Source organism: Hypanus sabinus, chromosome 8 (assembly GCF_030144855.1).
Source record: "Hypanus sabinus isolate sHypSab1 chromosome 8, sHypSab1.hap1, whole genome shotgun sequence".
NCBI lineage: Eukaryota > Metazoa > Chordata > Chondrichthyes > Myliobatiformes > Dasyatidae > Hypanus > Hypanus sabinus.
This window is the reverse complement of record NC_082713.1, coordinates 24,433,991-24,450,386: the sequence shown is the minus strand read 5'-3', so window position 1 is coordinate 24,450,386 and position 16,396 is coordinate 24,433,991. Positions and strand designations below refer to the sequence as shown.

General features: G+C 45.2%; 1 protein-coding gene across 1 annotated transcript in view; it reads right to left on the bottom strand.

Annotated features, from left to right (window-relative positions):
* Positions 1 to 14,200: 14,200 nt before the first annotated feature.
* psmd10 (proteasome 26S subunit, non-ATPase 10) overlaps positions 14,201 to 16,396 on the bottom strand; it is a 33,362-nt gene continuing 31,166 nt past the window's right edge. The window contains exon 5 of the mRNA XM_059976836.1: positions 14,201 to 15,196. Coding sequence (XP_059832819.1) covers positions 15,043 to 15,196 — 154 coding nt within the window. The 3' untranslated portion in view covers positions 14,201 to 15,042. The remainder of the gene's footprint in view (positions 15,197 to 16,396) is intronic.

The window sequence follows — 16,396 nt, the reverse complement described above, 5'->3', positions numbered from 1 at the left end:
ACTTGAAACAAATGCCTTTAATTTTTTGATTTATTCTATGACCAACATTGCTGCCACTGTTTATGGAGGCTCAACTGTAGAAACAGTTTCTGAGATACTCAAATCACCCCCTCTGGCATTAATAATCATTCCATGGTCAAAGTCACATAGATCACTTTTGTTCCACTTTCTGATGTTTGGTCTGAACAACAACCACATCTCTTGACCTAGTGGTGTCGCATCATTATCAGATTATAAACACTTGCATTACTGAGCGGGTGTATAGGGTGGACTTAATATAAGTGCCCATTGAGTGTACAGTATGCCATTCTAAACACAAAAAAAATTGAATGGAAAGTCACATTTATTTCAGATAACGTTTTCTGGTTTCATGGATGGTAGCATTTATTATCTTTGAACTCAGTTTTATCTAAACATCTAGTGCTTTGATGGATATCAAACTTTAGATTTACTGTTTTTTTTATCCAGAGAATGGTTCTCACTTAATTTTCCTGCAGATTATATCTGTGTCTTTTCATTCTGATAAATGGGTTATATCGAATCAGAACGATCAAGCTATGTATTTGAGACAAGTGGGGCATGAATGTCAACTCTTCCATTTTGTGGTTTTGGCAAATAAAACAACAACAATTCTGATCTGGTAGAATTTGGGTCCTTTCTCAAATGAGAGCTACTTTCTCAAACGATAAATGGCAGGAATTAGAGGATAGGAAATAAAAGCTGAAAACTGTGGTTGCTGGAAATGTAAAATAGAAACAGAAATCTCTCAGTATGTCAGGAGACATCTGTAAGAGGAAGAACACAATTATCATTACAGATTAGATAACCTTGGCTAGTGTCCATAAATGCCTGTGTTGTGATATGTAATGTCCACATTAGATCAAGCACTTCATTTTCTGACTAACATTTGTACAGTCAGTTGTGGGGAAAGGAGGGCTATGTAAGAGAGTAAACTATAATCTGCTGGGGTCGTCTGCTATGTTCAGTGCTCCTGATGCTGTTTCCTCTACACTGGTGAGACATGTGGTAAATCGCTTCGTCAAGCACCTTAGTTCCATTTGCCACAATGGGTCTTTCCGGTGTCCAAACATTTTGATTGTGGCTCCCATTCCTCTTCCAACATGTCAGTCCATGGTCTCCTCTTGTGTCAAGATGAGGCCTCCCTCAGGGTGGAGGAGCAACACCTCATACTCCATTTGGGTAGGATCCAATGTGATAGCATGAATATCAATTTCTCCTTCCAACAAAAAGAAACCCTCACCCTCCCCTCGCCTTCTATTCCTCACTCTGGCCTTTTACCTGTTCTCACCTGCCTATAACTCCCCTGGGACCCTTCCTCCTATGGTCCACTTTGGGTGGCATGCTGCTGGTGACTGGGTGGGTGCTGTAGGTGAGTGGGTGGGTGCTGCAGCTGAGTGGGTGGGTGCTGCTGGTGACTGGGTGGGTGCTGTAGGTGAGTGGGTGGGTGCTGCAGGTGAGTGGGTGGTGCTGCAGCTGAGTGGGTGGCTGCTGCAGATGACTGGGTGGATGCTGTAGGTGACTGGGTGTGTGCTGCTGGTGACTGGGTGGGTGCTGCTGGTGACTGGGTGGATGCTGCTGGTGAGTGGGTGGGTGCTGTAGGTGAGTGGGTGGGTGCTGCAGGTGAGTGGGTGGTGCTGCAGCTGAGTGGGTGGGTGCTGCATGTGACTGGGTGGATGCTGCAGCTGAGTGGGTGGGTGCTGCTGGTGAGTGGGTGGGTGCTGCTGGTGACTGGGTGGGTGCTGTAGGTGAGTGGGTGGGTGCTGCAGGTGAGTGGGTGGTGCTGCAGCTGAGTGGGTGGGTGCTGCATGTGACTGGGTGGATGCTGCAGCTGAGTGGGTGGGTGCTGCTGGTGAGTGGGTGGGTGCTGCAGGCGACTGGGTGGATGCTGTAGGTGACTGGGTGGATGCTGCAGCTGAGTGGGTGGGTGCTGCTGGTGACTGGGTGGGTGCTGCAGGCGACTGGGTGGATGCTGTAGGTGACTGGGTGGATGCTGCAGGTGAGTGGGTGGGTGCTGCAGCTGAGTGGGTGGGTGCTGCAGCTGAGTGGGTGGGTGCTGCAGGTGACTGGGTGGGTGCTGCTGCAGGTGAGTGGGTGGGTGCTGTTGGTGAGTGGGTGGGCGCTGTTGGTGACTGGGTGGATGCTGCAGGTGAGTGGGTGGGTGCTGCTGGTGACTAGGTGAATGCTGTAGGTGACTGGGTGGGTGCTGTAGGTGAGTGAGTGGGCGCTGTTGGTGACTGGGTGGATGCTGCAGGTGAGTGGGTGGGTGCTGCTGGTGACTAGGTGAATGCTGTAGGTGACTGGGTGGGTGCTGTAGGTGAGTGAGTGGGTGCTGCTGGTGAGTGTGTGGGTGCTGTAGGTGAGTGGGTGTGTGCTGCTGGTGAGTGGGAAGGTGCTGTAGGTGACTGGGTGGGTGCTGCAGCTGAGTGGGTGGGTGCTGCAGGTGACTGGGTGGGTGCTGCTGCAGGTGAGTGGGTGGGTGCTGTTGGTGAGTGGGTGGGTGCTGTTGGTGACTGGATGGGTGCTGCAGGTGACTGGGTGGGAGCTGCTGGTGACTGTGTGGGTGCTGTAGGTGACTGGGTGGGTGCAGCTGGTGACTGGGTTGGTGCTGTAGGTGAGTGTGTGGGTGCTGCAGCTGAGTGTGTGGGTGCTGTAGGTGACTGGGTGGGTGCTGCAGGTGAGTGGGTGGATGCTGCAGGTGACTGGGTGGGTGCTGCTGGTGAGTGGGTGGGTGCTGCATGTGACTGGGTGGATGCTGCAGCTGAGTGGGTGGGTGCTGCTGGTGAGTGGGTGGGTGCTGCAGGCGACTGGGTGGATGCTGTAGGTGACTGGGTGGGTGCTGCAGGTGAGTGGGTGGGTGCTGCTGGTGAGTGGGTGGGTGCTGTAGGTGACTGGATGGGTGCTGCAGGTGACTGGGTGGGTGCTGCTGGTGACTGGGTGGATGCTGTAGGTGAGTGGATGGATGCTGCAGCTGAGTGGGTGGCTGCTGCAGATGACTGGGTGGATGCTGTAAGTGACTGGGTGGGTGCTGCAGGTGAATGGGTGGGTACTGCTGGTGACTAGGTGGTTGCTGCAGGTGACTAGGTGGATGCTGTAGGTGACTGGCTGGGTGCTGCAGGTGACTAGGTGGGTGCTGTAGGTGACTGGCTGGGTGCTGCAGGTGACTAGGTGGATGCTGTAGGTGACTGGGTGGGTGCTGCTGGTGACTGGGGGGTGCTGTAGGTGAGTGGGTGGGTGCTGCAGGTGACTGGGTGGATGCTGCAGGTGACTGGCTGGGTGCTGCTGGTGACTGGGTGGATGCTGCTGGTGAGTGGGTGGGTGCTGTAGGTGTCTGGGTGGGTGCTGTAGGTGAGTGGATGGATGCTGCAGCTGAGTGGGTGGGTGCTGTAGGTGACTGGGTGGATGCTGCAGCAGAGTGAGTGGGTGCTGCTGGTGAGTGGGTGGTGCTGCAGGTGATTGGGTGGGTGCTGCAGGTGACTAGGTGGGTGCTGTAGGTGAGTGGGTGGGTGCTGTAGGTGAGTGGGTGGGTGCTGCAGGACTGGTGTCGGGACCCTTGTTGTTTGGATGTGTGTGTGCACAAGCCTTGATAAGTAAAATCTGGAGATGGTGTTGATAGTGAAGAAGATTATTGTAGATTACAGGGGGATTTTGATCAGTTAGGAGTGAGCCAAGAGGTGGCAAGTGCACTTCAATACAGATACGTAAGTGTGAGGTGATACATTTTGGAAAGTCAAACCACCACAGGACTTACACAATGGATGGTAGAGAACTAGGGGGTGTAATGGAACAGTGATCTAAGAATACATGCACATAGTTCTTTAAAAACTGTGGTAAGAAGGGTGATGAACAGAAAACATTTTAGCACATAGTCAGGGCATCAGGGCATTGAGGATAGGAGCTGGGACATTATGATCTGTTCATGTGAAATTTGCCGTCATCCAGAGATTTTTCCTGATCATTTTGGCAGTTCTGGAATGTAGGAAAATGTGGTGGGGGGGGGGGGGGCGACCTCATAGAAACATTCGAAGTTATGAGAGGTACAGACATGATGGATGACAACTGTCCTTTCCTCTGTGTCTGGGGAGTATAGAACTAGTGGGTATTTAGGGTGAGAGGGGAAAGATTTAAAAGGGACTTTTTCACACAGATGATGGTGAATATATGAATTAGGAAGTGGTTGAGGCAGGTACAAAAGTATCATTTGAGAAGCACTTGGATAGGTACCTGGAGGGACAGCAGGGCTTTGTGCATAGGGATCACTAAATCATACCTGGAATTCAGATGGGCACTGTGTATGCAGGCGCAGGTTTCCGAATGTAATGAACAAGAAATGTGACACTGTGGGTGATATTTTGTTTCGATTTCCATGCCTTAACTGTGGAAGTGATGCTCACATTGTGAATTGTCCTGCGATGAGGCTGGGATCAAATAAATGGTTGCTGGGTAGCAGGGCTCAAGGGGCCAGTTGGGCCTATTCCGCCCTGCATCGCAATTAAGTTAATAAATAAACAACAACGCTCCACTTATTGACCACTGTGTCACCCCAGGAAATCCGTGCTGGCTTCTGCCCAATTTCTCACTTGGCTGCTCACCTGAGCAGTGGGAAAGTTACCTCAGATCTGTACTCACAGAACAAGTTCGTTTATTTCGGTTTCAATGGGGAGAAGCTGGTATTTTCACACTGACCTGGCTTCCCATGAGGGTAGGCAGCCAACTCTAGTGTTCCATTAAATAACCCAGAACTTCTCACTCAGAAAGGGTTTCTGGTCCTTAATGTCCAGGTCTTCACTGATCATGAGAAGAATATTCTGATGTTGAACACCATGTTTCTTACCAGGTGCCCCATGCATGGCTTACTGAGAAAGTAAGGAGGCATGGGATCCAAGGGGACATTGCTTTGTGAATCCAGAACTGGCTTGCCCACAGAAGGCAAAGAGTAGTTTAGACGGGTCATATTGTGGATGGAAGTCGGTCACCAGTGGTGTACCTCAGGGATCTGTTCTGGGGCCGTTACTCTTTGTGTTTTTTATAAATGACCTGGATGAGGAAGTGGAGGGATGTGTTAGTAAGTTTGCTGATGACACAAAGGTTGGAGGTGTTATGGATAACGTGGAGAGCTGTCAAAGGTTACAGTGGGATATTGATAGGATGAAAAAATGGGCTGAGAAGTGGAATTCAACTCAGATAAGTCTGAGGTGGCTCACTCTGTTAGGTCAAATGTGATGGCAGAATATAATATTAATGGTAAGACTCTTGGCAATGTAGAGGATCAGAGGGACCTTGGGGTCTGAGTCCATAGGACACTCAAAGCTGCTACGCAGGTTGACTCTGTGGTTAAGAAGGCATATGGTGTATTGGCCTTCATCAATTGTGGAATTGAATTTAGGAGTCAAGAGGTAATGTTGCAGCTATATAGGACCCTGGTCAGACCCCACTTGGAGTACTGTGCTCAGTTTTGGTTGCCTCATTACAGGAAGGACTTGGAAACCATAAAAAGGGTGCAGAGGAGATTTACAAGGATGTTGCCTGGATTGGGGAGCATGCCTTATGAGAATAGGCTGAGTGAACACGGCCTATTTTCCTTGGAGCGATGGAGGATGAGAGGCGGCCTGACAGAGGTGTATAAGATGATGAGAGGCATTGATCATGTGGATAGTCAGAGGCTTTTTCCCAGGGCTGGAATGACTAGCACAAGAGGGCACAGTTCTAAGGTGCTTGGAAGCAGGTACAGAGGAGATGTCAGGGGTAAGTTTTTTATGCAGAGAGTGGTGAGTGTGTGGAATAGGCTGCTGACAACGGTGGTGGAGGCGGATATGATAGGGTCTTTTAAGAGACTCCTGGACAGGTACATGGAGCTCAGAAAAATCGAGGGCTATGGGTAACCCTAGGTAACTTCTCAGGTAAGGACATGTTCGGCACAGCTTTGTGGGCTGAAGGGCCTGTATCGTGCAGTAGGTTTTCTATCTTTTATGTTTCTATCTTTTAACTTTAGAGTCCACGCTGCCTGACATTTTCTGTGCAACCCGATCTACACAATATATAATGATGTTTTGAAAGACCATCTGCTCGGCTTTTAACACGTAAAGTGATTGTCTGCTGTAATAGCTAAAGTGGATTGCTAAATTTCTGCATTTCCAGATGAAAGCTATTCAAATGAGATGGTGGGGCAGGTTTGAAGGGGCTAAATTGTCTACCGTTCCTAATGTGTATGTTTGTCTGCTCATGCACAGAATTAAAGTAGGTAGGAACAACAAGTGAACGCATCAGCAAAGTAGTGTAGAAACACCATCTGACCTTTACCAAAAATACGTATTTCTTAGAGGAACTGTGGTCTATAGGTGTCAGCGGAAGTTGAGAGCTTTTATTCTTTGGTCTGCAGATTCATGTTGATGCTGGATACTCACCATTGCACTAGATGTCGCTGGGAGGAATGTACATCTAAAAAGTACTGATTAAATTGACAGACAATAGATAGGCAGATGCATTGAGTGGCTAATGTTTCAAGCCAGTGAAGTCTACATGCACTTAGAATGAAGAAATCCTTAAGGAAAGTCATTAAACCAATTGTCCAAGAGGTGCATGCGAACATTGAATCACGTTGTGCCCAGTAGATACAAGTATTATTGAGAAGCTAATGTCATTCTTAACTACCTGTTCCCCAGAAAGCCATGGTTGACGTCAGTAAAATCATTGGTGACATCTTGGAAATGTATGAAAGATCAACTTAAATTGGCTGTGGATTAAACTGGCATGCCTTCTTTCACTCAGGTACCAGTGGAAAAACAGATTAATTCAGGAAGCTGATGTAAAGTGAAACAAAAACTTGGAAACCAGATGCAAAGGTGAAGAAGTTACCTTGGGAGGACAGCACTAGTATATTCTGAGACACTAAGTGAACTAGGATGTTAGTTAATGAAGATTTGCAGCCAGGAGGAAGGAGACTCTTTGTTAGGAGCATAGCAGATCCAAGACCCCTTCAGCAGAGTAAAGCTAAGGATCAGGGCCTCTCTCACACATCAGCGGCCCAATTAGACAGGAACTGTTGGGATAACATTCACAAGCCACAGGCAGTACGTCCTCAGATGTCAATATAGAAATGGATATGTGGGTAGCTGCAGAATGAATATTCAACTCTGTAGCCAGTAAACAAATTGCAACATGATCTAGAAACAATTATAGTCACTGCATGTCCTAGAAGCTAGTGGATTTTGAAACAGTAATGTTGTGGAAAAGTGCAGAGCCTAGAAACTGAAGGACCAAAAAGAAAGGAAAAGTCATCACTATCATAACCTAAGATCACCTCCTACGAATATATTTATTTACAGGTTATTGATTTTGGTTCATGATGGTGCTTGTGGCTAATGCAACAAGGAAAACAACAAAATACTTAATTATTCTTTCTGGTAAATGATCGTCACAAACAATAGTTTGTAACTTCCCGTTGGACTTGGAGACAATTCGATGAGGCAGAACTGAGGCAAGGAAAGGCAGTGGGCCATCACTGAGAGCAAGGAAAACCCGAAGTTCCATTGGTTTAAGCGCTGGATCGAATTGGAAAGATTGGGTACAGGCCAATTTGAAGTGACAGGATCCAGGCTGCAGAGCATATCAAAGCGACTGAACCAATGTTTGAACAACTATTTAAGTGCGAGGCAAGATCAGAAAGGTTGGGTACAGGCGAAATTGAGGCAGCGGGGTCTAGGCCCCAGAGTGTACTGAAGCAACTGAACTCAATGCTTAACCAGATGTAAAGGGTCAGGGTATCAGGACCCGAGGCGAGGGCCAAGTCAGTTCGGCTCACTGCTCTGCAGAGTTTACTCAGCTCTGCGCTGAACTAAGGGACTGGGGGTGCGTTCAGTTCTGAATGCTATTTGCTTGCATTTATTGTTTGCATGATTAATTTTTCCTCTCTGCACATTGCGTGTTCAAGAATGTTTTTATAATAGGCTGTTCTGGGTTTCTTTGTTTCATGGCTGCCTGCTAGGAGATGAATCTTAAGGTTGTATATAATGTATAATAAATGTACTTTGAACTTGAATCCAGAAAAAATAAAGGCAAGCTAGGCCTTTCTGGTGAAAAAGAATAATCAACTTATCCAGGTGCATTCATCTTAAATGATCACTGAAAACCATTTTGGGTCAATGTACCCAAATAATTTAATGGAAATATATTCAACATTTTTCAGATAAAAGAAAAAAATGATGATTGTTTATGTATCTTTATTACAAGAACCATTTTAGTACATGTATTGAAAGGTCTTGGCCTGAAACTTCAACTGTTTATTCCTCTCCGTAGATGCTGCCTGACCTGCTGAGTTCCTCCAGCAATTAGTGTGTGTTGCTCATAGATCTGAAACTATTGCCTGAAGGAGGCAGAGGCTCTCGCAAGTTTGAAGAACTATTTAGACGAAGACTTGAACCACTGTGGCATTGGAGACAACGGAGTAAGTATGGAAAATACAGTGTAGATGGGTAGATGACATAGTAGGCTATAAGGCCTATTTCCATGCTGTGTGACTCTATGAGATACACAGAAAGTTGTCAGAGAAACAGCTCCTTCAATCAGATTTTATCTCCAATGACAATTTGTTTCAAAAGTATGTTCAGTATTTGAACAGGGACTTGATTCACTGGAGTGTAGGGGAATGAGGGATGATCTTACAGCGGTTTATAAAATCATGAGGGACATAGATAGGGTAAATGCACAGTCATTCATCCTAAGGTTATATAATCATGAACTAGAGGGTACCGGTTTAGGAAAAGAGGACAGACAGAAAGATAGACAGATAGAAACCCAGTGGACAACTTTTTCACATAGAGGGTGGTCCATATTGAATTGAATTGACTTTATTACTTACATCCTTCACATACATGAGGAGTAAAAGTCTTTACGTTACGACTCCGTCTAAATGTGCAATGTGCAATTTATAGTAATTTGTAATAAATAGTATGTACAACAGGCCAGTCAATATAACATAGAAATACAATTGTATCAGTATGAATTAATCAGTCTGACGGCCTGGTGGAAGAAGCTGTCCCGGAGCCTGCTGCTCCTGGCTTTTATGCTGTGGTACAGTTTCCCTGATGGAAGCACCTGGAACAGTTGGTAGTTGGGGTGACTTGGGTCCCCAATGATCCTTCAGACCCTTTTATACACCTGTCTCTATAAATGCCCTGAATAGTGGGAAGATCACATCTATAGATGTGCTGGGTTGTCTGCACCACTCTCTGCAGAGTCCTGCGATTGAGGAAAATTCTCATACCAGGCAGTGATGCAGCCAGTCAGGATGCTGTCAATTGTGCCCCTGTAGGAAGTCCTTAGGATTTGGGGACCCATGTCAAATTTACTCAACTGTCTGAGGTGAAGGAGGCATTGTTGTGCTTTTTTCATCACACAGCCGGTACGTACAGACCACATGAGATCTTTGGTGATGTGTATGCCGAGGAACTTAAAGCTGTTCACCCTCTCAACCCCAGATACATTGATGTCAATGGGGTTAGCCTGTGTCCATTCCTCCTGTAGTCCACAACTAGGGAGTACACTTCACAAGGAAAGTGATGGAGGGAGGGAGGGAGGGAGGGTGTGTGTGTGTGTGTGTGTGTGTGTGTGTGTGTGTGTGTGTGTGTGTGTGTGTGTGTGTGTGTGTGTGTGTGTGTGTGTGTGTGTGTGTGTGTGTGTGTGTGTCCCATCTAGTCCCTCCATTGCTGCCTTTCTCCTCCATTCCTCCTCCTCTTCTGCCTCCACCTCTTCATGTAATTTTACTGAACTGACTTGTGACATTTCTTCCTGCACACTTGCAATTTCAGTTGCCTCTTGTTCCTCTGCTGCCTGCTTCAGTGATGCCTGCCCACTCATTTCCTTTCTGATCTGTAATGTCCCCTTTCTGGTGAGCTTTTACTTTAAGTACTGTCACCTCTGCTGGCAGACTCACTGCTTCCTGCAGCTGTTGGATGAGGTACCCGAGCTGAATAACTGCCTCTGTTGAGGTTACAAATCCTTGTCATGCCCATGCTATCAGATAATCATACACCACCCCAGAGGCATACCGACTGTCATTATATACATTTGCTTGTCTACCCTCGCTATAGTGCAGTGCTTCTCCCAGGGCCACTAGTTCCGCTAGCTGAGCTGAGCGACCCCCTCACGGTGCCCCTGAAGCTAATTCTTCCTGTTTCTTTCACCACAGCCTACCGTCCATGGCATCCAAAACCCATCTATAAAAATCTTCTAGCTTCCCCTTCCAGCGATGTTTCTTTTGCAATGATATCTTCTTCCTCCTCTATTTCCACTTGACACTCGTGTGGCTCCCTGTTAGATTGATGCTCACGGGATTCATTCCAATATGCCTAACTATCATCACTGACTTGGCTTTCAGAGAACTCCCAAGCTGCCTTTCTGCTGTCGATGACTGCTCTCAGCCTCCCTGTGTTCTGGAGCTGCACAATAGTACAATAGTATGGGGTTTGTGTAGAACGAGTTGTCTCATCATTACAACTGGTTCACTTACTCGCCCTGCCCAAGTGGTGCTAGGCAGTGGGGAATTCCTACTGCACTGAGCGTCTGTTTGGTTGAATAATATGCCACCAGCCTTGTTTCCCCATGGCCCTGCACTATACTGTGCTGTAGTACCCTCCTTCATTGCTGCAGTATAAGTGAAAGGGGCGAGTCGTATCTGGTAATCCTAGCATGGGCGCACAGACCAGGGCTTTCTTAATACCTATAAAAGCCTTTTCCTCATCTGGCTGCCACCTTACTTCCTCCGGAGGGGACTTCCCTCTTTAATCGAGGCCTGTATTGGGGCCACTATTGCTGAGAACCCTGGTTACCAAACCTAATTACTATGGCATTAATTAAATAGACCCATTACCTTCCCCACTCCCCTTACATTTACTGGGTGGTAGATGAAGCTGATTGCTGAATATCCGTCATCTGACAAGTCCTTCCTCCCCTGGGAATGGGTGTAGCCTAGGTACTGTATGGTTTGCTTTCCTGCCTGAGCCTTGTGTGGACTAATATTAAACCCTTCATCTCGCAGTATCTCTAGAACACTGACTATCACCCCTAAATGACCTGATTCATCTTCTGAAGCAATGAGCAGACTATCTACATATTGTAGGATGGTCGAACGGTAAGGCGTTAGACTGAGCTTTTCCAAAGTCTGCGTCATGACCTTATGAAAAATGGCTGGGCTATTGTGGAATCCCTGGGGGAGTCTGGCCCACATATACTGTTGCCCACCCAGGATGAAGGCAAATCAGTCTTGGGACTCGGGTGCTAAGAGGAGCCCCTAAAATCTACTGGCGATATCCAGGACTGAAAAAACAAGAGATTCAGGATTGTTGCAGTGCTCACCACAATGGAATGCAATCTTGGCATTGGTCTTAGTCTGTTGTTAACTGATATGGTCCATTGGGCTTCCTTACTGGCCATACAGGTGAGTTAGTAGTTGTCGCAGTCCCTCTGTGTATCCCTTGATGTTTTGGTTCCTTCGCTATATACCCTGAACTGCTGACAAGTGCGTCAGTTTTTAATAGGGTACTGATTATGGCATTTATACCACAACCCCCCCCCCATTTTAACTGGGTTTATCTTTACTCAGTTACAATCTTGTTTGTGTCTAGTCCACACTGCTGTGACTAATAACCCATAGACACCATTCTGGATCCAGTCTCTGTGGTTGGGGCCACAGTGACAATGCTAGCTAAGTTGTTTATTCTATAGGATGTGTGTGTTTGCTGCCCTTGACGTGACCATATTACTTTTCCCTTTCCTGAATCTATAAACGGCCCTTTGTTTCGCTTAGGATATCTTGCCCAAGGATAGTACGCTCATAATTTGGACAGACCCAGAAATACACTGGAAGCTGCACTCCGCAGATTTTTGAGTATTTGCGACTCACTTCTTTCTGCTTCCACTGTTCTCCCCCCTCCGCCCACCCCCAACCGTAATATAAATAGCCTGTCCAGTTGTTAGCAAGTCACTTATCAATACTGTTGCCCATGTCCACTAATAGAACACATTGCCAGCCCCCTAACACTGTTGTTGTGTACTTCCGTGGGTCACCAGCGCTGGTAGTGGGGCCACCGCCTCATCTTTTTCTGACCTAGAAGCAGTCTTCACCAGCTCTATGATTGGTCAGACTGAGTGGTGATCAGGTGAGAGATTCTGTGCCTGCTGTGACTTTCATCTGTTTTTCTTTCTTTCTTTTATGGACACTGCCTCCAACCATGTCCCAATTGGCCATAGCTGTAGCACATCAACTCCTTTACCCTCCAACGTCTATTCCAGTGGTTTCTTGCTTCATGCCAGCTGCCAGCACACAGAACAACCCTCTGTGACCTCACAGCAGCAGTATCCACTATAGTACTTTCTTTGGTCTATTTCACTGGGCCACAAAACAATTGCAGAGTAGATGTACCCCACTGCTATCCCTAAATCTAAAACTTACAGGTGGGCCGAGCTCAGGACTTCATTCATCATTTTCGAGAACACTGGGTTGTCCCTCCCTGGATTACTCAACCCTGAATACTCCTTATCCCTTTGATATTTATGTTCTGCATAATCCATGGCTGTCTCATCAGCTCTTTGATTCACTGCCATTATCATTCCCCAGTGACTCTCACCTCCCCCACCCAGTCACTGCCTCACTTCCTCTTTAAAGGAGTGATATCTTTCTTCATTGCTGGTGTTCCTGGTAGTTACCCATGTACCATCCTGTGCCCCCTGGCCCATACTGTCCCACATATTTTTCAGGCACTTCACTTTTACCAACACGTGTACATCTTTATGGTACAACTGGTGAATTTCAACCATTTCCTCGAGCTTGTGTCAGAATTCCGAATTCCCACATGCGACTTTAAGTGAAGGCAACTCTTGACAAAATGCTGTTCTCCCTGGGGGAGAAGGGCTTATGAATTGTCATAATCAGAGTCAAGGGCTGGCTTGGATCATCAGGGTTCTTGATCTGACGTTGCCTGACCTCAATAGGCATCACCAATTGACAGATATATCTGGGAAAACCTCTCCCTGAAATACCTTCACACCAATTCCCACACTACACAAAATATAAATGACAGATACCAGTTAAACAGTACATATTTAAAAGCGCAGAGTATGCACTCCGCGGTCCGCCATTTTTGAGCGCCTGAACTCATGATGCCTTGCTATATTCCTTTGCATCACTCTTGCACAATGCATATGCTAAAATGCGGCCCCGGAATGAGTTCAGCGCACTGAACCCAACGCTTCACAACTGGTGTCTCCGCCTTACCAAATTTACAAAGTTTCATGTCTTACATAAAAACACATTCACATGCACACACCACATTTATATCTGCAAGCTCTCTCTCTCTCTCCCCTTGTTCCCGACAATTGCATGCTCCGTGTATCACCGACCCGAACTGACCTACATTGTGAGCGCTAATTTTTATAAATACTAACCCACTTCAACTTCAAAAAAAAACGGCCGGCCGGCCACAAGACAGGTCACACTTCTGACACCAAATGTTGCGTGAATGAAGTCACGGAGAAAAGTACTGGTATATATGAAGCAGCTTCTTTATTTGGCAAAACAAGATACAGCAGGCATCAGATGGAGATGCTTTTGGTCAAAAGGTCTGCCCAACATGGTGCTTGATATTTTATGTGCTAAACCTCAAAGGATAATTCCATATTTACAATGTATCTACAATGTTTTCTTTGAAAGCACATAAACTTCATAGAAACATAGAAAACCTACAGCACAATACAGGCCCTTTGGCCCACAAAGTTGTGCCAAACATGGCCTTACCTTAGAAATTCCTAGGCTTACCTATAACCCTCTATTTTACTAAGCTCCGTGTACCTATCTAAAAGTCTCTTAAAAGACCCTAACTTCATACCTCCTGATTTGCACCCACACCAGACATCTAAATGAAGTTTAATCAGTATTGTCTGTCTGGGTTTTATCTGCTTTTAAGGATCCATTGTTCAGAACTGCACTCCAAATTAAATCCACAATTTGTACTCAGACCCGAGTACCAGTGGCAAAGTTATTTGCTAAAATGTAAATGTGTTAAACCTAAATATTGTCACAAACATCAATATCAGCTGCTAACCTTAGAAAGTATCACCAATAAAAATCTGGCAAATTTTCCTCCCGCTTGCTGTATAAAGTGCAATAGTAAGAGAGACAGCAATCCAATATGATTAACAATGAATTTATTGAAGTGTGTTTAATGGCAGTTGAAAATTAAAATAAAAGATGTTTTTAAAACTAGCCTTTCACACTGGCAATTCCTTTCTCCTGCTCCTCTGCTTCCCAAAGACCAAGTAATGTTATGTATATCACTTGTTAGCTTAAGCAGAGAAGAGCCACACACACGGTCAAAAGTGAGGTGTGGAGCCCAAGTACAATATTGAGAATGGTGCTGTCACTAATCAATTCACAATAAGTTTTAGATCTTTTAGTATTTTTGCCAGCAATTACACCCAGTTTTGTCTTTTGAAAAACAGCAAACTTTTTTAGCATGAGAAGCATTATGTCATTGTTGTGTTTATCTAAATAAACTTGAAGTGCAGCTTACCAGAAGACTGGAATTTCAAAGCAGGGAGCACATCCAGATGGGAAATAGGGGAAAAATACAAATCAAACACATCCAGTATAAGTTTTGCTCAGTGGACATTTCTGACACTGTAAACAAAAAATAAAGGAATTTATTCAGCCATCTGTGTTGCTATCACTTCAGGCAGTGAGACTCATCTGAAGACGCATTCAATAGTTCAGTAACAACTTCCTCTCCTATATTATCACATTTCTGAAGAATCCACGAACCCAGGAACACTACCTCATTATTTATTAATTCTTGTTAATTTTATATCTTTGCACCTGATTCTGAAACATTGTTGCAGGTAATATACCACATAACATGTAGATTTTATGGCAAAGAAAGTATGCAATACAGAATTGATAGTTCCCACCACATTCTTAGTCAATGTTTTGAGGGAGATGCAAATTCAGACCAATCCTCTGAAGTTAATTTGTTTTCAACCTTCTACCATCCTGCGTAACTGTAGGCCAAGTCCACCTTTAGCCATTTGCAGGGGTGTCTTTTCTTCCTTGTTTTCAATATAAATACTTGCTCCATTCTCCACCAGCAGCTTGGCTTCCTCAATCCGCTCCTCATCACAGGCCAAGTGTCTGAAAAAAAGTTTAAAACAAGGTCTTATCTCACACTCCAAATCCATTAGCCATGCCTTCATCTTTCCTTGGACATCCTTTGTATTTACTACCATGTTTGCAATCTCTTTAAGAGTTTCTTGAAAACTCACAATTTAAACTCTCCTAAACTTGTCTCCTCTCTGGTTAGGCCTCTGAAGCAAACAAAGAGATCTTAGTGAAGCTGAAATGCAATTGTAAACTTATTTCTATTTGCAACTTGGAATGTTTTAATTATTTATATAATGGACAAGTCGCAGTTCAATTTGCAGAAAGAAAATGTCTGCATTCAGGAATGGTCATGAAGTCAGAGAGATGTAGCATGGAAACAGGCCCATCATCCACCTAGTCAATGCATCAATCACTCACCTTGTGTTTTTTTTTAAGATAAACCGACCTAATGCTGACCCATTTTATTCTTCCACCCACCCCTCCCCCCCCACATTCCCAACAATTCGCTCAGATTGAATCAATTATTTACATACTAGGAGCAATTTAAAGTTCCTAATTGATCTACCAGCTTGCACATCTTCAGAATAACATAGAGGAAACATGGTTACAGGAAAAAAAGTTCAATAGACAGCACCAGAGGGTTAGGAATCCTGATTGCTAGAGCTGTGAGGTAGTAGTTTTAATCATGGTGCTACTGCACAGCCTGGAGGGATTGTGCAGAGTGGTGTCTGTCTGTCATATGCGTTTAAAATCACAATATTATGGATTGTACTGGACAAATTAAATGACAAGTAAATGAATCCTAATTATCACAAAAGTACTGTTCCGAAATAAAGAACTTGCATCGTGGTTAAGAGATTCAAATTGTCAAATGAAGTGTTTATGACTACTGGTCGTAAATCTGGTTTACAAGCAGCCATGTGATTGTATTTTTAAACTGGTATACAAGCACATCTTCTGAGGCACAAACTCCAAGTTCTATGTTACGCTAATATAAAAGATGATCTACAGGGATGATGAAACGATGTGAAACAAAAACATTCAAACATTTACAAGTGTGTTCAAAGAGTTTTTTTTGTTTTGACCACCCAGGACAAGAAGCCTGTTTGACTGGCACCCACCTACTACTCTATAGTTTAGTTCTCAGCAGTACATCATGGCTGAAATATTTACTATCTACAAGGAGCACTACAGTTACTCACCTGGCTTACTCCAATAGCACTTGCAAGT